This window comes from Miniopterus natalensis, chromosome 12 (genome assembly GCF_054644295.1).
Source record: "Miniopterus natalensis isolate mMinNat1 chromosome 12, mMinNat1.hap1, whole genome shotgun sequence".
NCBI classification, from domain to species: domain Eukaryota; kingdom Metazoa; phylum Chordata; class Mammalia; order Chiroptera; family Miniopteridae; genus Miniopterus; species Miniopterus natalensis.
Window position 1 is genome coordinate 52,570,731 of NC_142092.1, and position 23,855 is coordinate 52,594,585.

At 43.8% G+C, this 23,855-nt stretch overlaps 1 protein-coding gene across 1 annotated transcript in view; it reads right to left on the reverse strand.

Moving 5' to 3' along the window:
- GRIN3A (glutamate ionotropic receptor NMDA type subunit 3A) overlaps positions 1 to 13,256 on the reverse strand; it is a 127,171-nt gene extending 113,915 nt beyond the window's left edge. The window contains exon 1 of the mRNA XM_016225027.2: positions 12,543 to 13,256. Coding sequence (XP_016080513.2) covers positions 12,543 to 13,241 — 699 coding nt within the window. The 5' untranslated portion in view covers positions 13,242 to 13,256. The remainder of the gene's footprint in view (positions 1 to 12,542) is intronic.
- Positions 13,257 to 23,855: the final 10,599 nt, after the last annotated feature.

Here is a 23,855-nt window from a genome sequence, read left to right on the forward strand (position 1 = left end):
TCACATGTTAGCAAATGATTGCACGGCTGTGCCGTAGATCTAGAAAATAAAAAAGTACAGGCAGAGAAGTCACAGGGAAGCGAGAGGGAGAAGGCAGGCAATGAGCTGCGCACAGGTGACATCTGAGCAAAGGGGTTTCAGACAGACACAGGGCGAAGGGCATCCCGAGCAGGGAGAACAGCATGTGCGGAGACTCGAACAGCGCAGCGCTTCGGGCATCGCCGGGCACAGCGCGCAAAGGGCGCTGCTTAGTGTCTAGAAGGCAGGAGAGTGGAGCAAGGCTCAGGCCCGGCTGCTTAGGATTCATCCTGTGGTGGTTCATGGGAGAATTTAGGTTTCAGGGACCCGGCATTAAATAAATCAGAATCACAAAGTGAGAAAGTTAATCCCCTTTCAATTAGCATTTAATTCCTCTCGTGAAATCAAAGAGAAAAACCTCAGTTTGGTGTCGGTACATCTTTAATACTTCTTTAACACCTGGAAGTTTTCCCACTTCGACAAGGGCTCAGGCGAGGGGACCTAGCTACTATGATTGTTTTGATTTCACTGTCCACTTATTTTTACAGTTCACGTCTATCTGTGGCAGGGGTTTTCCACTAATGTCATGATGGAAAGATTTTTAAAACAATACATTTATTTAAGTAAAACTAAGTTTTTAAAAAAATTTAACACAGGTAGATGATGCAGATATACAGCAAAAATTATGAGGCTTGAGGAATGCCTAAAGTTTGGGGAACAACACTGTTCCTAGGGCTTAGTGAAAGGGTTCAAGCAGGTAGTGAGCTGGGTTCCTATCTGACAGCAGCTTGGACGTCGTGGAGGGCAAGGATGGAGGCAGAGAAGTCAGGTAGGAGGTCACTGAAATCCTGCAGCAGATCCTGTGGCCACGGTTAATCCTGTCGGTTTATTCCTGATCTTTTCTAGCGCTCGGTTGCACCAAGGAAATCCTAAGCTTTCTCCTGCCCTGGGCTGCAGCTAAATCCTGATGGACATGCAGAGATCTTTACCTGGTTGCTGCCCAACAAGCGCTGAAAGGCAGGCTTGGAATGAAGGTTAGAATGGCATTTTATTATTTTCCAGTAACCCAACCCAGTATGAGGCATTATTTAGAAACAGACACAATCTCAAAAATCTTAACTAACCTGTTTGATGAACAGAAGCAGGCAGTCTTAGCTGCAGTATCTGGCTTCCACAGTGTCTCTCTCCTTCTGACCTGTGTCCTGGCCGTGGCCCTCCTACCCTGTCAGCTCCTCCTAAGATAGGCAGCTGGCTATCGGGGCACTGAGTGCCTGTTTGGAAGTGGGAGACCTGTTCTCCTGGCCTCCTTTCCAGCTACTGCTGACCGTTTAGGAGACAGAGCGACCACTCTGGTTCAATGCAGGAGGCAGAACAAGGGTTCCTGCTGCCAAATCAGCTCCAAGGAAGATACGTCCTGGCTTCCAAAACTGGAGCCAGGACTGTTTCCCTGAAGGAAAAGAAGTTTCAACAAAACTATTTCTCATCTGTTTTTCAAATTTGAATTTACAGTTTTTATTATATTAAGTCACTGAGACTCATGTCAATTCTTTAAAGTAGCATAGTAGGCACTCAATGAATACCTTTCATGACTATCTATAATTTATTATAGAGGAAACAGGCTCAGAGAGGTTTTCCAAGGCTATGCAGATGAGTCTGAAGCTATAACTTGAAGCCAGTCTTCAGCTTTTCCTCCTCACTGCACATCCCCTTGGTCTCAAACAGAAAGAACCTGTTACAGACACTGTTTAGTGTCTACAGAACTATGAATACCACAGTTCTGCTATATTATGGGTCAAACAGGCATTTCAGTCTGGCCTGAGGTCTTAATAGCCACAGATAACATTGTTTCAATGGAAAAATCAATTCTGAATTGGAGCTTAATTCATCTGCAGATCGTTACAGCTTGGGCATACATCTGTCTTTCTACACAGGTACATAATAGAGAAACGCTTCTATATAATGATTTATACTTATCGATAAAAGTATCACACACATATTTCTGTTCCTGGAGCTCTTACGCACTTGGGGCACCTGTATCTCAACAGAATGTCACGCATTGGAAAGAGTTATCTGCACGTGTTTGTGGAAGGCCTTGAGGACCAGGTTCTGTAAGTTTGCTGGTGATTATTAGCCTGTGTTTCTCTGGTTTCAGGGGAGGCATGTCAGAGTCCTTAGCTGGCATGAAATGCTTTTTGAACTATACTCACAACACCTAGAGAATGTGATACATTCTCTTCGGGGTGGTGAACCATTCTAATTATGCAAATTGCTCTTATATTGAATCACCGATGTTAAGGTGTGTGTTCACCCCTCAGGAATGTTGGGGTATGGAAAAAGAATGATAAATTGATACAGTAAAAGAAAATGCCTTTTGAGTAAGAGGGTGGCATGAAGCTCAGTGAGTTATACTTGGCATGTGTTTGTTGAATGAAAAAAAATGAACAAATGAATGGAAGTTGCTCTGTTTTAGGAAGATTTATCTGGTGGCAGTGTGCAGGATGGTTTGGAAAAGAAAACCTAGAGACATAAAGGCCATTCAAGAGTATTGGTCGGAGGAACTAATGGCTTTTGAAAATAAGAAAGAAGGGTGGGCGTATAAGAAACATATTGAGGAAGGAACAGAACCTGGTAAGAAGAAAAGGGAGAAGTCAGAGGTGTTAGGAGGAATCTTGTAGGTGAGAAGGAACACCCTCTTAGGATACCTTTAACTACTTTGCGTTTAAGGTGAGAATGAGACGTTTAACTGGAGATTCCACATTTGGTGTTGCCACATGCAAAGAGACAAATTTAGGAATCTAAGCCTTGAAAAATACCCGTATATGTGTACACGAGGTCTTGCCATTGCCTTACTATTGACATTTCCTTCTGTGAAATTGTGCGCACTAACCAATCTTATAATGAACAGTGCTAAGGACGGTTCATTTATTCATGTCTTCAATAAACACTTATCACTATGCTCATTCTTACCTCCGGGCCTTTGCACTTTCATTCTCTTGGCCTGTAATGCTCTTTCCCTCAGGAGTTTGCATGGTTCGCTCCTTCATTCTCTGCTCAAACATCAGCTCTGCAGACAGGCCTTAATGACCAACCACAGTCACTCTCGAGTCCTTTGCCCTGCTTTACTTTTCTCTATTGCACTTGCCTCTACTTAATGCCATATTGGATATTTATTTGTTTGTATGTCTTACTGCCTGTCCCCCCCACCAGAATGTAAGTTCTCTGAGAGGAGGGGCTTTGATATTTTATTTCCTGCTCTATGCTAAGGTTTATATTGAACCCTTAACTCAGGAATCTGGCCGTTTCTGATTGGATTAAGGAAGGACCCAATCTATGTGGCTTGAGCCAAGCAGATGTCTGGGGAATGTAAACTAAGAGAAAGAGGGACCCTCGTCAGATGATTTGATTAGAGTTATAAAGCCCTAACACTCCCACTGGTCCAGCCCATCTCTATTTCATGCAGCTCTGCTCCTTTTCATTCCCGTGTAGCTTTTCAGCACAAACCCCTTGTTTTTGAGCTCAGTGGAGTTTCCTTGCACCTGGATGCCCTTGGGCAGCAACAGAACTCTCCAACAGAACTTTCGGTGACGATGGAAAGTGGTGTCTATCTGCACTGTTGGACACAGCAGCTGCTACCCACAAGTGGCCACTGAGCACTTCAAATGGGGTTAGAGTGTTTGAGAAAACTGACTTTTAAATTTGATACCATTTAAAATAATTTAAACATCAGTATTCCTAGAGGGCTAGTAGCTATCATATTGGACAGCACAGCACTATGATTACCGCAGGGGGTCAAAGACAAGAAGCACAATCAGTAAAAAAACAATGGAAGAGCCAAGAATAAAGAAAACGCCACGAGGGTGTCCCAGACCTCAAGCAGAGAGCGTTCAACCGCTCCCGCAACGACAAGAACAGTAAGGGAGGGTGAGTCCGCAAAGTCCCATCAGTAGCAGTGTTACTGATTTTGTAATGGGAAAAAGCTGACTTCAAACAACAGGGGTTAAAGAAATCATAAAGCAATCCATTCAAAGAGAAATTATCTGGCCATTCAAAATAATGAACAAATATTAATAACGTAGAAGATGTTTATAATATATCAGTAAATTTTAAAAAATTCATAATATAGCATGGCCCAAATTTTATAACTCATACATAGGTCTAGATCTCTGGGTTGTAGGTTTATGGGTACTTTTTATTTTATTCTTTGCCATTTTATTAATTTTCAGAATTATCTACATAGAACATAAAGTTTTGATAATCAAAAATAAGGGAACAAGTGCTATACTTAACACAATAAAATGGCTGCCTCTTTTCACACTGCATTATGAACCAAATACGGAATCATAAATATAGCTACTAAAATATTAACGGCACTACATTTCTAAAGTTAGAAAGAGTCATTCACAATTTTCTCCCAACCCCTCTAGACACACACTTTGAGATATCTTACTTGTTTATAATTGTAATTATAGAAATTGTTAGATGTTCTTAGAAGGCAGAAGGTATTTTCTTTGATGGATTAACCTAGATTTTTCCACTGTCAAAAGACCAGGCAATAGACTAAAAGCTGCTTGGAGTCCTTTGCCTGTCTTGTGAGGCTGGATTCCTAGGATGCTTTAACTTAAAGCTGTATTTCAGGGACCACTAGGTGGCTCTCTGTGCCTGCGACCAGGCGAAGGCACATTGGATTAATTCCCGTGTAGATTTATCATTCATTTTCAGGTATACACTGAAGCAATTCCTTATGTGTATAGCACAATGTGTGATGTGACTCAAATTAATTCTGCGTATAGCACCGACACAGTAACAGCTCTCTGTCTGTACCTATTAAATTCACCATATACAGAAGCAAATTCTTTGTTTAATGAAATTTCTGTTTAACTACCTCTGGTTGGGACTAAACAAATAAATTCCATAACTGAGCCAGATTGTGACCTTATTAGTTAAAGACATGCTGAGCATCTAACTTTGTTTATGGAAATAATTTTTTTTCATTTTTGACCTAGAGAATATAAACCCAACTTTTCACTTAGAGCTGAGGCTTTCAATACAAAAAACATGAATAGATTATATCCAGGCTGTGCAGCCATCACAGCGCTTGACACTGGAATTTCAGCTAATGACCACCCCTGACTGAGAGGTGAGTGATGGCAGCCCATTTCTAAGTCACTTCGAAGAATGCTACTGAAAGATGCAGACAGAGCTATGTTTGGAACTGTGAAACTCGGACACTTTGCGGAGTGATGACAATATAAAGCTAGATTGCAAATACAAAGGAAACCCACCTTTTAATATAGAAATACCATCAACTCAGGGCATCCAGGCTTCAAAAGCCACGTCAACTCTGATTTTTCTAAATATATGCATTTTTAATTTTGCTTTACTCTATTCTTTGATGCCAATGCCCATTTGGGGTGATAATAAGGCTTTCTTTAATTGTCCTCAACTGTTTTTAAAAACTTTAAATCATTAGAGACTTGAGAGATTAAAGGCATCAAAATGTTACCCACGGTGATCTGTGGACGCCATGGGGTAGTAGTGCTTATACATTACTTCTGTTACCATAAAAGCAATATGCATTTAACAAGTCCCTCAAAGTGGTATCAAATAGTTTTGATACAGTCAGCATTCAATAAAACACAGAGTTTGATTTATGGGTATCATTTTTCTATAAGCTTTAGTATATAATAGGGCTACTGTCCCTTAAATTGTGATGCACCAGGCAAGTGGGGCAAGATATCAAGCCTGCTTCCCAAGGCCAGGATGTCTAGGACGTTGCAGAGCTAAGATTCAAACAGAGGTCTGTGCTTCTCAAAAACCTATTCTCTCCCTTCTATTTCTTCCATTAATATGCTATTATTGTCTCCTTTGCAAAATGAAGATACTAGCACTATTTGTCCTGCTTACCTCACAAAGTAATTGGGAGAGTAAATTAAAAAAAAAAAAAAGAAATGTGTATGAAAGGACTTTGGTAAATTTAAACATATACTCTACAATTCATTTTTTTCCTCAATCTATATCTTCATCTTGAAGTATGGAAAGCATTGGTGAGAAAATGTGAAGGTAACTTGCCTTTTCTTCTCTTATTCTTTTTAATTGTGTAGGTAATACATGCTTATTTTTAGAAAAATAGAAGCATGGATAGGGAAAATGTGGACTTCTACCATCTAGTTACAATCACTGTTAACATTTTTATAAAATTCCAAGCTTTATATAGGGTGGGGCAAAAGTAGGTTTACAGTTGTCTATATGGAAAATAATATTCGCAACTGTAACCCTGCTTCTGCCCAACTCTGTCTTTTGCAGGTCATATTTTACATAATATTTTTCTATCCCTCTGTGTCAATAAATATATTTTCATTTTGAATGAAGAGCATTCCATTGTAAAGATATATCATAATTCATTTAATTCAGTTCTCATTATTGCTTATTTAGCGTGAAATATTCTTTTAACAATCAAACCTGGAAGCAGATCACTCTCATTTACCCTTTTTTTGTGGAATAACTCAAAAGCAGTGATGGATCCAGTCTGTTTTTGGATTGCAGGCTGACAAATACACTAAATTCAGAAGGAGCTATTTGTCTTCTCTTCTTGTTGACTTCTCCCTTCCTACAATGCATAGCTCTTTCCAGTACTCTCTCTATTGTCTACACATTGTTATTGGCCTCACAGGACTGCTAGGAGGATTATAGGAGCACATTTGCGAAGAAGCCTTAAAAAGCATGCATGCTACAAAACATATGATTGAATTTTTTCTACATCTATGTCTCACATGAGTAATAATGAGGCATATTTTAGCCTGACTGAAAAAGAACTCATCTGCTTAATCTTTTGCCACTTGAACCCTGGGAGGCTCATCTCCATCAGCAGATCATCCTGACCAACCAGATACTAGGATTTCAGTGCCAGGGTTCACTCCGGCTGACACACCACCAGCCCAGGTTGGTACCTGCTTCTCAGTGCAGAAGATCAAACACAGCCTCCCCTGAAAGTGTCTGAATCTTACACATTCAGGCTAGATCTGAGCATCTGGTGGAGGCTGGGGGAAGATGTGGGAGGTGCTAGACCCCTGGCTTACTCCTTGCTCACTTTTCCCCATCGCTCTTTTTGCCCACCATCCCATAAAGGAAAGATCTGAGAAAGACAAATGAGTGGCTGAAAGATTTCCATTATGTGTTATTCACGCATTCTCTCGAAAAGCAATGTGGCGGATGCTGAGATGTTCTTCTTTCCCTCTTGCCTAGTTTTATAGAGTTGGCATCACATTTCTGGTGCCATACAATTCCTCTACTTTTGTATGTATTGTCAATGGGAGTAGTTAGAGTGGGCAGGAGAAAAGGCAATGAGATCCCATCTCTACATTTAGTTTTACCACTAAGATGAACAACACCTTGCTATGAGACGCCCCATATAACCGTCTAGGGCAATGGTACTCAATGTAGCTGCTTTGCAAGCTGTTATGTCCCCATGTTGAGATAAGGAGCTTGTCCCAGCGTGAACCAACACACTGCTTTCTTCATCAAGAAAGACATGCTGCGAAAATCATGTTAGATGAGCCAAACAGTGTGCCTAGTGGTAGAGTAGGTGGTCTGGGGGCAGAGAGAGAGGTTAGACTGTGTGGCTATAATCTCATGAATGAACTACTAAGGGTCGCTGTGGGAGAAACTGATGACCAATGTGAGACCAACATTTCTGAAAAACCTTGGGCATAGTACTGAAGCTTCTATGGCAATATCTAAGGCTCTGGAGACTGTTAGATGTATCATAGGTAAGATGTTGCCATTGGTACAGAAACAGTGCCTATGGCACGTCTTCTATTCCTAGGCTAGTATGCAACCTACTTAGGAACCCAGCTCTTTTTTTTTTTTTCTTTATTTATTTGGGGGGTCTTTGTGCGTGAATCCACTTACTTCTTTCTCTTAAAAGAATTTTATCGATTTTTAGAGAGAGAGGAAGGGAGGGGGAGAGCATGAGAGAAACACTGATGTGTGAGAGAGAAACACTGATAGGCCCCCTCCCGCACACTCCCCACCTGGGATGGAGCCTGCAACCCAGGCGTGTGCTCCGACCAGGAATCGCACTGGCAACCCTGCGGCGCAAAGGGCAACATCCAGCCAAGTGAGCTACACCAGCCAGGCCAACTTTTTTTTTTTTAAAGAAAAAATGAGGTATTGGGTAGAGAATGAGGTGGATGATGGAGACATGTGAGTCACATCCCATTTTGATTAATAACTACTGATGAAGAAATAGTGGAGACTAAGACTTAGATGATTCTTATCAGATCCTAACTAACCTCTCTACTAGGTATTTGGCTAACACTATACATTTTTCCAAAGCACTTCACTTTCTCACTTGATTCACAAAACAACTCTGTCAGATTGGTAAGGTGCCTTCTTTTGACAGATAAGCATAGGTGCTCAGGGACAGACACCTGCCCCAGATTACATGGAAAGGAAGAGGCGGACGTTGACTGAGGCTCCTTTTAACCAACATGATTGGAATTTGACTAGGGGGGTATTTGTGAAATAAAACCTGATGGCACAAAATCTGTGGTGCTTTCTGTAACAGCAAAAGATAAAACATTAAGGAATTAGACACTGAAATTGGTTTGCAGATGACTCAGATACTTAGTTCAGCTGATTCAATCATAAGTTAACGCCAAGATGTAATAGTCAAAGAAAATGAAGATCAAATACTCTTTATGACTGCTACACTGTGGCAGGCACAAAGAAAAGTGGGTGAGACAGACTAATTGCCTAATGCATAGTGTCTGCTAGTTTCCTCTTGTCTATTTATCTAGAAAAATAAATTAATATTGTAAAGAAAAACTCCCAAATTAACAATAAAAACTTCCAAATTAATCCCAGGTCTCAGTTCTTCAAGAGGAACCTGTGAAAGATCACTGCTAAGAAAAGTTTTGCATCACTTGACATTTAATTTGAAATCATTTATCTTCAAGTCAGCAATAATTAGGTGCTACTATCAGCCATTCATCATGAAATGAAGAAAAATACATTTTCTCCAGAGAGAGCGGAGTGCTTAACTGGAGCAAGTCAAGGAAAGCCAACACCGTTGAGAGCAGATGTTTTAAAAATGTATGTCCTTTACTTATCCCCTCATGAGGCACCTAAGTTATGTAGCAGTATCATTGTTCCGTTCCCTGTATCATGCAAAAGTAGAGCTGTGCTAGCCAAACTCTAATAAAAAGTCTTCAGTACTTGGCCTTGTACTGTCAAAGAAAATGGATCATCTAAAGCACTCGTTCTTCTATGGGAATAAACATATATTAATTAGTATATATGGTTCAAGAGACAGACAAATTGTGGACGGTACATCCAACATGAGTTGAAAATAGTGTAGCCACTTTTTAATTGCATGTGTCTGGATCTAAGCCAACTGCATTACTCCATTAACTTTGCCTAATGGAACCAATATGGAATTAACAGGAGATGCACGTTTTCAAGACAAATGTGTGTCTGTCACTACCTCAGCAGGTAAATTTTAAGGAGTTAACTTTGGAGAAACTATACAAAACCCTTACAAGAAAAACTATGGGGAAGGAAGAGAAAGAAAGGGCAACTATAGAAACGTAACGTGACTTATATGTAAATATAACTGGATCTATACGCAACATAATTATTTGAAGGTCCTAGAACTAAGAAGTGATCATCTTAATAAAATAAGCTTCCCTCAAGTAGAGGTTGGAGTAAAGTCAGAATTTTTTGGATGGCAAGGTGCTTTACCCTACCCCATGTGGAATGCTGCCTTAAGCTTTTATTGTGTTGTGATAACATACATATGGCTCCCAAAAGTGTGTAGCTAACTATCTTACTTTTTAATGGATTTCCTTGCTCGAAGGAGTTGATTCCTTCCAAGCTGATGATCTATTTGTGTTTACGTTTTGAATAAATAGTATACTGAAATGAAACCATGATGCTTTTCTCAGGGGTTTGATCATTTCAGGGGTTTCTTCCATTCAGAAGTTGTGACAGGATACTATTAAAACCATCATTTATTAATTAACAGCTTCAATATGAAAGAAATCAGCATTTCAGGAGAGAGAGAAAACACTGTTACTGCTCCTGCTCTAAAAGCAATTTTGATCTGTCTAAATGAGAGACATAATTTTATGTCACTTGGTTGTGTGGACAAGTCTACTTTCTTCTAGGATCCTTTGTTCAGGAACTGGCACAGTCAACAACTTGGGCCACTGGGCAGTTGACTCTAATGAGGACAGTGGCTAAATTAAGTCCATTTTACTTAATGTATGAAATGAATTCAACATTCTTTTATATTTAGGTAGTTTTTGAAAAACCACATTAGTGTATTAGAGAAAGGTCCACTTTTGAGGAGAAACAAGGGAAAAGTCAGTTATTTTTTTCTGAAAGCAGATATGGTCATAATCCTAAAATTATATACTACAGTGTCTTGGCATTGAGCTGGACATTCTTATTATACAACATTATAGATTGACATTTAAATGACATACTAAAAGTAAGACAAGTTAGATACGTTTGAATTTAAAATGCAAAGATAAATGAAAGAAAATGTCCTCAGTTGGGCAAACGAGATCTGAGTTAACATAATAATCTCTCCCTTTCAAGATGTGTGCCACGAAAATAACAACAGTGACAACAGTGATTTAAAGTAAATTTCTGAATTGAAATACAGAAGTAAATGTGCTTGGCAGAGTATTTATTTTATTGTCTGCCTGTAAAGGTGGTTCTTTGGGGACTTTGTTCCCCTCGGGGTCCTAAAGCTTTGGCGTCTGCGGATGCTAGATGCTGCCTCGAGGCTGCCCTGGTCCCCTTGTGGTGATGTGCTGTACACTGCACAGGGCCCTCCTGGAGCACAGACCATTTTTTTCCTTCTAACTAAGGAACACTAATTTCGGGAGAAATTCTTGCGATTTAAGACTCTTGCCAAACAATCTACAAATGGAGAGGAGCCTGGAGACTGTGAACACTATTGGCAACTCATGAAATATTAGATAATAAAGGAGCAATGAAGAGAAGCAAGTGATGCTGACTCCCGCATTTCATTAGGTCTGATTCTGCATATGTATTAATAATGATGCACCCTATGGATGCAATTTCATGTTTATAACACTTTGGCCATTGGCAGCATTGTGCACCTGTGTTTTCTATGCCTTCCCATCTGCTGCCTACAGTCATTCAGATTCAGGTGACGGAAATATTTTAGATAAAAGTTAATTAGCCTGCACTCTGCAGATCAAATCTCTGTAGTTCAGCATTAAATAGGAATCTTCTGGGCAACTGCTGAAAGTAGCTTGTGCCTGCCCTTCCTGGGATTAAAAATGTAAGATTCATTTTTTTCTAGAAAAATAAATCTTTAGTACTCTCTTGATATTTTATGCATGGATTCTATCAAACTTTTGATATTTGTCCATATATATATATATATATATATATATATATATATATATATCCCCCCCAGCTAAAGGGATAGAGTTAGAAATTCTCCAGTCTCTGGACTCTTCCCAGTATACTGACCAACAGTGATCAAGCCCCAGAACTTTGCTTAGTTTCTCAGCCTTTAAAAATAGGACCGATACCACTTACCTATTTGTTTCATAAATACTTTGTGTGAGGCTTAATGAACCCCGATATTTTCATAAAATAATGCACAAAATGCAGAAAGCGTCCATTGCTTAAAGGACCCCACCCTCTCCTTAAATACTGATTATTATTGTCAACAGTTAAGCTCACAAATAGCTTCTTTTATGGAAAATATGTTTGATTTTTTTTTAACCCATAGGAAACTAAATCATTCTATTCCATTCTATTCTTCTTCCATTATTTCTAGGTAACTGGAGCAGAAATGGGCTGAACAGAGCACCTGCATACAGCTAGTCTTTGAGCTCTGGTCACACAGAAAGAAAGAATCCCAAGTGACTCATCCCATCCACTTGCCGCGAACACGTAACATTCCCGTTACCCAGGACTAATTAGCCACTCTCATTCACTCATTGCTTCAGCTCGAGTCACAGATTTCTGATTTACTCAAGGGAATTCAGGGGGCTGTGCTTCCTTCCTGACACCCTCGCCCAGGCTCAGGAGCATCTTCTAAAGGAGTCAAAGGGGCAGACGCTGCTCTTTCGCGGCGAGTCAAAGTCTGGAAGTCAGGGGGCCTCAATCCCCCCCCCCCCAAGTCATTAGAACCCGGGTCGCTCTCCAAGATCTTGAACTTAGACTTCTGCTTCCGTCCGCCACTGACTAGAATTCTCCAAGTTGGCCAAAACGTGATTTTTTTTTTTTTCGTTTTTTCTTCCCCACTTGCTTCCCTCCACCTGCTATCCCTCCCTCTCACTTTAGTCCCACTCGCGCTTTAAATGTTTAATTTCACTTCCATCTACCACCTACCGATGTGGCCCAATGCTCACACAGTGTCAAAGTTCAAACCCTGCGTCCCTCCGACTTCTCCCCCCCCTCCCCCTACCTTCCCACCCCCTCCCCCTCCCCGCCCCGCGCCGCCGCCTCCGCGCCGCCCGCCAGCCCGCGCTCACCTGACTCTCCCGCGGAAACTCGCGGCGCACGATGCTGATGACCGGGATGCGCAGGACGGAGCCGACCAGGTCGAGCTCCATCATCTCGCCCGCGCTCTGGGGGAAGGCCAGCAGCGCCGACACCCCCTGCACCACCACGGTGTGGCACACGCTCTGCAGGAAGGAGAAGGGGTCGCTGCTCCACGGCGAGCTGGGGGAGGAGAAAGGCAAGAGCGGCAGGTCGCCCAGGCCCGCCTCGATGGCCATCACCACTTCCAAAGACAGGTTGTAGGGCAGCAGCCCTTCCACGCGGTTCAGGTTGTCCACGGCGAACAGGAGGGCGTCCCGAGGCCACAGGGTCTCGGCCCCGGCGCCCTCCCCGCGCTTCCCGGCGCCCGGCGGCCCCCGGCCGTGCAGGGCGCTCCCCACCCAGCGGGCGCCGGGCGAGGGCGCCGGGGGCCGCCACGTCCCTGCCTCGGGCTCATCGCGCTGGGCGCCTGCCCGGCTGCCGTCCGGGGCGCGGCCGGCCGCGCGGGGGGCCGTGGTCCAGGGCTGCAGGTGCACCGCGCCCACCCTCACCGCGTGCCCGATGCGCTTGAGAATCTGGCAGGGCTGCGGGTGCGAGGAGGAGCCGGGCACCCCGGCCAGCACCAGCGCGCAGGGCGGCGGCAGCAGCAGACAGACCCTGCTCAGCAGCCACCACAAACTCAGTCTCCTCATTACTGAGACCCGCGGGGAGAACGCGCGCCCCCTCCTGCGGCCGGCTCGCCCCCTGCAGCTGCCGCCTCCGGTCTCCGCCCCCGGGGCGGGCGCGCCGCTCACTGGGCGCGGTGAAGCGGTCCCAGGAGCTGGAGGGGTCTCGGGGCCATCCGGGGGGCCGCCTAGCGCGCCCCCTGCAGTCTCAGTCCCGCGCCCGGGCCCGTGCGCCTCGCATGCTCCGCCCGCCCAGTCCCCGCGCGGAGCCGGGCGGGCCGGTGCCGCTCACCCGCGGCCGGGGCGCCCGCTCCGTGCCCGCCCCATCTGCAGGGCGGCTCGGGCGCCGCGCGTGCCCCGCGGGACGGCTCGGCTGGGCGGCGCCGGGGGGCCTCGCGGGCGCCGGCGACCGAGGCGCAACGCGCTCACTTGGGTTCTTCTCTCTTCCTTTCCCACCCGGGCGGACCCGCTTCTTTCTCTGGGGTCTCGCAGGAGAAGGTGCTCACGCTCGGGGTGCGCAAAAGAAGCCAGATCGGCCGTGTTCCACCGCGGGCCACCCCCGCGCAGGCCCCCCCGGCGCCGGCTTCATGTTTCTCCTTCGCTCGCTACTTGCCCTCTGCCTTTCGCCCCTCTCCGCCCAGTCGCCGCCGCCGGCTTCCTCGGAGGAGCGACGCGACTGGCCGGCGAAGGGCGGCTCTGCCCGAGCGCAAAGTTCTCCCGCCTCGGCCGTGCCTCCGTCGCCGAGCGCTGGCGCCCGCCGGTCGCTTGGCTGCGCTCAACGCCCGCTGGTGGTGAGGCTCCGACCGCCGCTCCCGCGCGCCGGGGGTCCCCTCCGCTCGAAGGGCAGGGGCCGCGGCTTGCGACCGGCCGGAGACCTCCGAGGGCGAGCGCTCTGGCTGCGGGGAATCCCGAGGTCGGAGCTGCGCCCCCGGAATCCGGAATCCAGTGGTTCACCGAGAGAGATTCGGAGAGGCCGTGACCTTACCGAGCTGCTCTTCTAGGTGCTGCTTTAGAGGAATTTGCAGCTAAGGATATCAACCCCAGAATCGTTTGCACAGTCAGTCCCCCCAATTCCTTCTCACGAGCTCGCAGGCTCTGCGGTTTAAAGCAATCTTTTGATCAAGAAATTAAAGAGACCCGAAATACTTTCAGAGTTTCAAGCACAGCCAACAGCGTTTCCTAGTTTAGGCCAGGAGTCCCCCAGTCACTGTTTCTAGTAAATTCGTTCATTTGTATGCTAATACAGCGAGGTCAGTGGGTTATGATGTGATCTTTTCCTCCATGAGCTACATGATCTGGAATTAGAAGGAAAGGAGAAGTTTAAGGGCAGGTCTGTGGTTTTCACACATACAATAAATCTATTTTATGCCACAGAATCATTTAGGAGAGTAGGGGGCCGAGCAAGCACTGGGAATCAGCAATTCTGAATTTCATCACCAATTCAAGAGAACCATGACCTTGGCAATTTGTTTCACCTGACCTTGCCCTGTTGTTTGGATCTGCTAAATTGTTATGCAAATAACGGTTAGCTTTTAGCTCTGGAGAATTGTTTTGATTCATGAGCTAAAGTTTCCATCAAGCTTTAAATCCTTGGGATGAAGAGGCTCTATCTAGCTAAATAAAATTCCCAAGAAGGTTGCAAAGGGAATGCTGCTTTCCCCACCCAGTCTTTTAAAGGCATCTCAGAGCAAAACTTACCTCAAAATAGCTCTTGCAAGTTGGGGTGCCAGAGAAAAAAAAGCCTTCAAGAGGGAAACATGAGCATCATCACAGAGGCTAAACCCAAAGGGAAAAGTTTCCTCCTGAGGCCTTAGAGAGCATCCTGTCCGTGGATGCTGGAATTCCTCGTTGCTCCAGCTTAGCCTACTGAGTGGGATCTGAGTAAGAAGAGTGTAGAATTCCCCGGCCCTTGTATTGCAGGAAGATTGGGACTCTATGACTTGGGTCCTAAGGAGGCCTGTTTGTCCACGTAGGGGTTTGTGTGCATTGAGGAGTATCACATTGCAGCTCGCCATCAAGCCCCAGAGTGGTTCTCTTAAGTTTTTGGCATTACATAGACATTCAGATCAGTTTCCTAACACATAGATGGTGATGAAGACTAGATAGGTCTGATATATTAGTAGGCAGTTCGACAGACATGAGCAGAGTAGGAAAAATAGGTCAGGTACAGAAGGTCACCAGGGTAGACAGCCCTGGGTGCCTAGCAATCTGGGAAAACAAGTATTGTAGGGTGAGACCTCAGCCCCACGGTGACCTTTCTTCCCCTAGCATAACTATGGCCATGTGGTTTACCCTCCGGCCTTTCATATCACTGGTCATGCAGTTCGGACCCTCCTCTCACCTTTCCTCCCCTGTGTGGTAGCCCCTTAGAGAAGAACAAAGAGACCAGAGAATAGCCTCATATGACTCCCATACAAGCCTTGCATGACCACTCCCTTAAGCATTAAGCCCTCCGGACAATGAGGTTCTGGCCAGCATCAAATAATCTTAAGAATGGAGCCTCCTATCTGTTGACCACAGAGACAGCATTTTGGTTGAACTAGACATAACATCTAGGCCTCAGTTGTGTTTCAGCTCCAGGCCCAGAGAAGTGGCAAAACCAGAGGAAGCAGTGCCATGGCTGACACTGGGACCAGATGTGATGACTAATGACCAACTACCTTAGTGCTGACCAATCTGTAGAGACCATGACCCTGAAAGGACACCTGGAAAGCTAATGAATGTTCTACTGAGGTCCTCCCCTGGGACCTCCCCTAAATCCCTGCCTTTGGAAAACAGATAAAATCCCTTAAGACAAAAGACCCACTGCACGTGTGTACAACTCCTCTCCCTCCCTCCCCCTCTCCCTCTCCTTCTCCCTCCTCCTCCGCCCCCCCCATGCCTGTGCCTTTCCTCACTCCCTCCCTTCCACAGGTACACTCTCTCTGGGGCACACCTGCCCTTTTCACCCTCTCCTTTCCCCAGGTGTGTTTTCTTTGCCTCTCTTTCTCCTAAGCTCCAAGGGCCCTTCTTTTGCCTCTGTGACTTGTTTCCTGAGTCCATGCAGCTCAGCTGGCTCCCTTCTTCTACATCTCACTTCTACCTCTGTGACATTCTAAATAAACTTTCACTTATATTTCAGTTCTTGGCTCTGAATTCTTTCTTAGCCAAACTCAAGGACTGAGGTCTTACATCTGGTGCCGTTTGCCGTCAACAAATCTAACGGTTAACGGCATCCTACAGTCACTGTACGCTCTTTAGGCCTCTCACGAGTCCGTGGCTACCTTGAGGGAACGGCTCACCTTGTGGTTCAGAGAAGAGAGGGTGATCCCCAGAATTCTGGGGTTAGTGCTGCCCCAGCTGGTGATAAAGCTGCAGCTGAATCATGTGAAGACTGAGTGAGCAGCGAAGAGCAGCCAGCCCTTCCTACTTGTGCTTCCTTTTGTTTCTCCCCTGAGCTTTTCAGTTATGAAACACTGATTTCCCCTCTGATTCTGCTACTTGGTTCTCTTTTTGCATATTACTGTGATCTGAGCATCTCTGACATGGAGATGTGAGGAAAGGAGCGCAAAGAATCCTTTTTCCTCTCCTTCTGCTTCTTTTCCATGTTTCAATGGTCATAATTTTTGAGATTCAGTCATCATTTCAACAACCATGAATTACGCTCCTACCATAAGCCAGGCATTGCTGCGGGACTCTCCTCGGGATAGATGAATAAAGTCTAGTTCAGAGAATTCGAGTTTCCCCCCACAAAATCACATAGTTAATAAGGGAACAAAATGCTAACACTGAGCTTATATTCTAGTGGGAGAGACACAAATAAGTAAAAGTAGGATATATTAGTTGATGGTAAGGAGAAAAATAAAGCACCAGGAGGAAATACTAGGAAGAGAGTGGGTTGCAATTTTAGATAGGGCAGCCAGGGAACACCTGGCTGAGAAGATAACTTTTGAATAAAGACCTAAAGGGAAGTGAGGGAGCGATTCATTTGGATACTTAAGGCAAGGATTTCCAAGCAGAGGAAACAACAAGTGCAAAGGCCCCGAGGCAGGGGTGTTTCTGGTATGTTTGAGGAATAGCAAGGTGTCCAGAGCTGCTGGGGCAGAGTGATCCAGGATGAGAGAGGTGGCAGGTGGCGGGAAGGCAATGAGGATGTGGGGAATCGTGTGCCAATGAATAACTTTGGCTCCTACTCCGAAAGGAATGAGAAAGCACTGGGGAGGGGACATGAAGCAGAAGAGTGGCAGAACTTAGGTTTTAACAGGACCACTCTCACTGCTCTGTTGATAATAGATGAAAGAGATGGCCAAAGGTGGAAGTCAGAGACCAGATGTGAGGCCGTTGCAATAATCCACTTGACAGATAACATTGTTGTGAAACCGTGAAAACGACTTTATCAGGTCGGTGTTACTATCTTCACTCTGTAGCTCGGAAATTGTATCTGAGGAGAGTTGGGTTATTTGCACAAAGTCATCATGTAGTTAGTGAGTGGCAGTGTGGATCTGAAATGCTAAATTCACCCCAGCTGCACTGTTGGTAGCAAGAATCAGCCAAATGTCACAATTGGCTCACCCAGAGGAGATGAAGCTCTTTTTATTGCCAGGTTGGAAACGAGAACTACTAATCTAAGAACCCACGTTGGAGAGTCAAATCAACAAAGACAAATCCAAATGCTGGCGATTTAAAGAGTGCTTTTGTGCACATCTGTGCTTCCTGGTCCCAGCGACGGGGCGACTAAGAGCCGAGATACTCTGGAGGCAGCCCAGGAAGCTGCAGTGAAGGGGTGGGAGCCAGAGCTCCGACCCTGTTCTCAGCACTGGTTGCCTATGGGTGGGACATTTAATGTCCCCAAGTTCAAGCTTCCTCCTTTCTTCTGGGGTCCTCGTGACAGCTCTTTCTGGTTGTTTATATGGCAGGGGGTGGACTCCTGTGACTTCTTTCAAGTTCCAAGGGGATGAGAGGCTTCTCCAGGGCTATCAGTTTCATCATCTTTGGACTTTTTTTTGGGGGGGGGGGCTATACCCTGATGTATTTCAAGTTCTACCCATATCTAGCTTTGCCTTGTAGGTGGGAATAATATCAAGTGGCACATATCTAATTCTGGGGCAGGCTTTTATGCAGAAGGAGCAAGGTAGGTTTGTTTCTTTTCTTTTCTTTTTTTTAAGGTTTGTTTCTTTAATCAATATTCAGACAAAAAGTGTGCTCACCTCTTGCTAATAATACCCACAAGCCCAAATTGTGCCCTTCCCCACATCAACTTCTTTGTTGCCAGAGACCCTGTTGTTATGAGAACCTTTCTGGGTGAAAACAAGCCAAAAAAGATGTGGAGTCAGTAGGGAAGTGATGGTAGCAGAATCTGAGGAGGGAATGAATCTCGAAAAATATTAGGTCAGTTTAGAGGAGCAGACACCATCTAAAGCCTAATTATTCTTTTCTCATTCCCCCATTTAAAAAAAAGCTGATATTGACTTGACACCTAGTAACACTGTCCTATTTTCTACTAATTAGGCATTAATTTTGGCAATAGCCATCCTTTTAAAAATGCAGCTAATACATGGTCATGGGACTATTTATCAAACATTAATATAAATAATTTTACCTTGATTGTTGTAAAATTAGTATCCTGTTGGGAATTTTGGAGGGAGGAGGAATTCATTTTGCATTATACAGGAATTTGGGGACATAGAAAAGGAACAGGTAGGGTCTGACTGAAGGAGTTTTGGACAACCCGAGGGGCTGGAAACAGGAGAAAAGGAGCATTAGGAACTAAGAAAATAGTGTGTAGAAAACATAGCAAAGAATTAATTTGTTTATTTCAAACAGTGCTTAGGCTTTGCCCTTACACTGGAACATATAAAGGGAAATGTCTTCTTTTTTGCACCATGCGAATCAGCCATACCCAGGAAAACAAATTTGGGCGAGGGCCATTAACAAGCAATAAATTTGGGTTTGCCAATAGTTGTTTGCCTTTCAAAAATGAAAAAGACCATTGTGGTGTCCTCGGTCTAGCTGTTGTTGGGGGAGTAAGTTATCAGTTGTGACAAGTGCATGGCCTTTTCAACATCCACCAGGATTATTGGCTGAGTGTTTGGATTTCCTGAGTCCTCCCCTAAACCACAGGCTACTAGGGAATCGAATAGGACTTGGCGGGGGAGGGGGGTGACAATACGGCAGTGCTTCTCAGCCTCTCTCTCTCTCTCCTTTGGTGGCAATCATTCCAGCTTAGTGTTTATCCAAATGAGTTATGGAATAAAACTTGGCCCATCACAGACTGCGGCATTCACAAAGGACATCTTTGTGCCCAAATTGTAGCACAAATTTTATACCTGTAGCCAAAAGAATTTGGGGATTTTCTAAGTGCTATCTGCCTTCATGGATTTCATGCCTCACGTCTATAAAAGCATTTTGTGTAAGAAAAATAGTTTTGATTTTTTAGAAAGAGACTTTCAGGGAGATTTTTAGAATATGTGCAAGAATGATGAAATCTTTATTATTCTGGAACTTATCATCTTGAATGACTTCCACACGCCAGGCACTTTGTACGCATGATCTCCTAATTTCATGGATAGACTGTGTTATTCTTATTTTACAGACGATGCAACTGAAGCTTGGTGAGGCTGAATCATTTGCTAAGAAGGGATCAAATCCAGATTTGATCCTCTGACTCCAAAGACCGTGGTCTTTTCTCTCCTGTCTCCAGGTGAAAGGGAAAGGTCATGATCAGGCCTGGCTGACTGTAGAGCCATCACCTAACCAATGTATGGGATGAACAGAATCACAGTTACTTGCTTATTTAGCAAGTGTCAGGGTATATAAATGAAAACGCTAAAATTTGAATAGATAAGGAGATCTTAGGACATGATTTTCTTACTGTTTAATACTACGCATAATGAATCACTATGATTTCCTATTCTCTTATTGGGCCACAAAATACCCAGCAGATATTTTTTTTTGTTTCATTTGTGAAAGGACATCTACCTCGGTTGCAGTTTTAAATGTCACTGTAAATATTATAACTCATTCTACTTAGGGGCTCTGTTCAGCAACCGCATACTCAAGACATCAAGGAATATTTAACACGTGAAAATCTGGGTGATAATGGAATGGTGCATCTAGAATGTTCCCACTGGGGCAATTTCAATGAAGGGGAACTTTCATTTTCTACAAGGCAGACGGGAGCTGCTTCTGCACACGCTGTAATGGACAGGACTTTTATCCTGATCAAGGGATGAAAGAGTTGCTTGGTATGAGCTAGCTCACTCAGAAATGATCTTGGATGTGCTTCCTATTTTGATGTGGGAGCTTTTGCTCAGCACAGTTGTCCTCTGTTCATTTCCAATTGATGCAGGCTGAAAACGAAAAATCTCATGATTATGCTGAAAGAGAATCTTCTGGGAACGGAACCTCTCTTTGAAATGATTGTTAGTCATCAGAAATTGTTATTGAAGGAGGAATGAGCTCTTCTTCCTGAATTTGAAACCCCCTCAACACTGTACCTCTTTCTTTTGGGGTGCCAGCATTAGGTTAAAAAAATTAAGTTGCCCTGGCCAGTGTGGCTCAGTTGGTTGGAGTGTTGTCCTGTGCACCAAAGGATCTTGGGTTTGATTCCTGGTCAGGGCACACACCCAGGGTGCAGATTCAACCCCCAGTCAGGGCGCTTATGGGAGGCAACTGGTCGATGTTTCTCTCTCTCTCTCCCCTTCTCCTTTCCTCTCTCTCTAAAATCAATAAAAACATATCCTTGGGTGCAGGTTTAAAAAAAAAACACGTTGCTCCTCTCCTCCAACAGTACTATCACACTATGGAGAGCAGCGGACTGATTAGACAATAGTCATGGTGATTAGCTTATGATCACAGGGAACTCTACCAAGAACTTAATGGGAAAACATTTCATCCATTAAAAATGCTGGTATAATGAGACTGATTGGGATGAGGCAGGATGAAAATAACATCTACTGTATTCTGAAGTAAGATGATGCCTCTTTTTTTAATGCTTTTTTTTCAGATTAAAAAAAATTCTAAAGTAAGAAGAGGGCAGATATATTAATATATTTATATATAAGGTAGTTTTAAATCAATTGTGAATAACTGATGCCTGAGGCAGACAGTCAATAAATTGATAGCCCAAGGTGCCACAGCATATGGCAGATGAAGGACTAAGATTCCATTTACTTTACAGAAGCCAGAGTGGGAAAGTGGCATTTACCTCCACGACCACAGCTGGTGCTGTGGAGGCCGGTGTTTCTCCTCTCATCCACTCCCATGCAAAAATACCCGTTTGCTTCCGACATTTGATGCCATTAGTGAGCTGAGCTTTTCTGGTAATGAAAACACTTGTAGCTCATTTGCTTATAATGGCCATATCTGCCTTTATCTTCATTCTTTTTTTTTTTTTTTTTTTAACTGGGAGAGCTGCAATTTCCTCCTACCTTAGCATGGCTTCTTCCTGAAGTCCTTCGTCCGGTTGGCAGCACAGGCATGTTTCTGTGAAGTTTTAGAAATGGTCTTTCAGCAAAAGCAATCTTCCTTCTCTAGTGTAGCTGCTATTCAATCTTGCTCTTCAAGTCTCCCTCCTAGCTCCCTGCTGCTTTCTAAATCAAGCTGTGATTTTCCTGGTTTATCAGCTTCTCCATCAGGGGGTTTAAATTTGCTCTTACAGATTTCCACCCCCCTCATCCCCCATGGTATCTTCTCTCGTGCCAAAATACATCATCTTCACTCCAGAAATGGGTGGTCAGGAAGCTGCTTGGGCAGTGCCCACAGTTAGTGGTGCAGCCATCTGTATGTATATGGGATGCACAGGGGAGATTACCTACCGCTTTTTTTTGCTTTTGCATCCACAGTTTTCAAGTGACTATCGTGTCTATGGGTTGCCCTTACATTATTTCATTCTGATTCTGCTAATGCCAGCAAGTTTTATTTGTCTACATAGTCAGCGGACCTGGTTTAAAGAAATCAAACTAGTTAATTCAGTCTTTGACTATAGTTTTTACAAGATCAGAAAATATATGATAATGAGATTATATTGAGTCCTACGAGTGTATTAGGAAAGGCTATAGCAATATATTGATATATAATGGAATGTGAAATATATGTATTAAAGTGTAATTTAGCGATACGTACAAGTTAAATTATTGGTCTCAATTTTCCAATCATCTGTAGTATGACCTCAGGCTTGATGGAGTGATATCTCTAGTCCTTGACTTGGGGCCTGGCTAACCCATTGTTTTCACCAAAGGGATTTTAGTGGACGTGATGCAAACAAAGGCTTGAAATGTGCTTGCACAGTTGGGCTTGCTTTCCTGAGCTCCTACCTTTACCCGAAGAACATTTTTTGGACAGCTGCTGGTCCAAAGACCATGAGAGGTATATAAAACATACCTGGACCCAGCTGCATCTTGGGGCCATGTCCAACTGACCTCAGCCTAGATGAGCGAGTGAGGAAGAAATGCCCTGTTCTGTGCTGCTGAGATGTTTTTGTTTTCTCTTCTGCTGCAGAGTGACTGATACACATGTATAAATCTCTGGGAGGAAATGTAATTAGATGCATCTTGTTCACTTTTCAGAGAAATATTCCAAAGGTAAACCAGAGATTAATCAATTATGAAAAAACCTCCAACATCTCCATAGTCTATCCTGGGGAGAGCCCACGTTCAGTCCAAACACTCACATTTACTGCTACAACCTCACGCAGTGAAGTCTCTCCCACTGCATGACCCACCACAGTAAAGACCTTGAACCATCAACAAATTGAACACACTCAGCATGTACTTTTATGAAAAACCAATTCCATACATTCACATAGTACCTAGGAGAAGTAGCTTCAAGGTGAACACGAACACATCCAGTCACAAAATAATTTTAGAACAACAAATACTTTTCAAAATAGAATGAAGAGAGATCCACACACTGCAGTAATAATTTAAAATGTTCTTCATCTTTCACATTCATTTCCTTTATTCCCTGCCACTGCTTCCACATTTCTTCCATCCTAAATTGTCCCTAAAATCATCAAGCCTCCCCTTGTTGGAAGATTTCCTCAGCCATAGCCTGTTTCCTCCCAATCTGTCTCTGCCGCTAGCTTTCCTCCTGGTTCTGAAAAACAGACTCCAGTTGTCAGGAGACTGAGGACTTCAAACCAGAATCATCTTCAGTGCCAGAGTTAGGATAAAGGCTGGGAACACTCACAATTAATAACTGTTGACACATCACCATGGAAACAAAATCGGCTCTGCGTTAGGGACATATAGATGTTTGGTGTAGAAGGCAGACACAGATGAAATGGTCCCTGTTTGATATCTCAATAGTGTTAGAGAATGTTGCCATTCCAACAAAGCTTTAAAGATATGAAGACTAAAGCTTGAAATAGAAAAGGCTTCCTGAATTGTAATTGGGTTCTCTATAAGAATATCAAGCATGAAGGAAATCAGAAAAAATGAGATCACAGAAAATATAATATATGCCAGAAATTAGAAAGTAGGCTAATACAGGTTAAAATAAAGCCCAAATATTAATATATGCACACACACACATATATATTTTGTATTTGTCATAGTAAATATAAGGATTTACAGATTTTATGGTGTCCAAATAGGTGGCATTTGGGGTTGTAAAAAAATGTCACTTTACTTCTCTATAAATAAAACTTAATTTAGTTTTCAA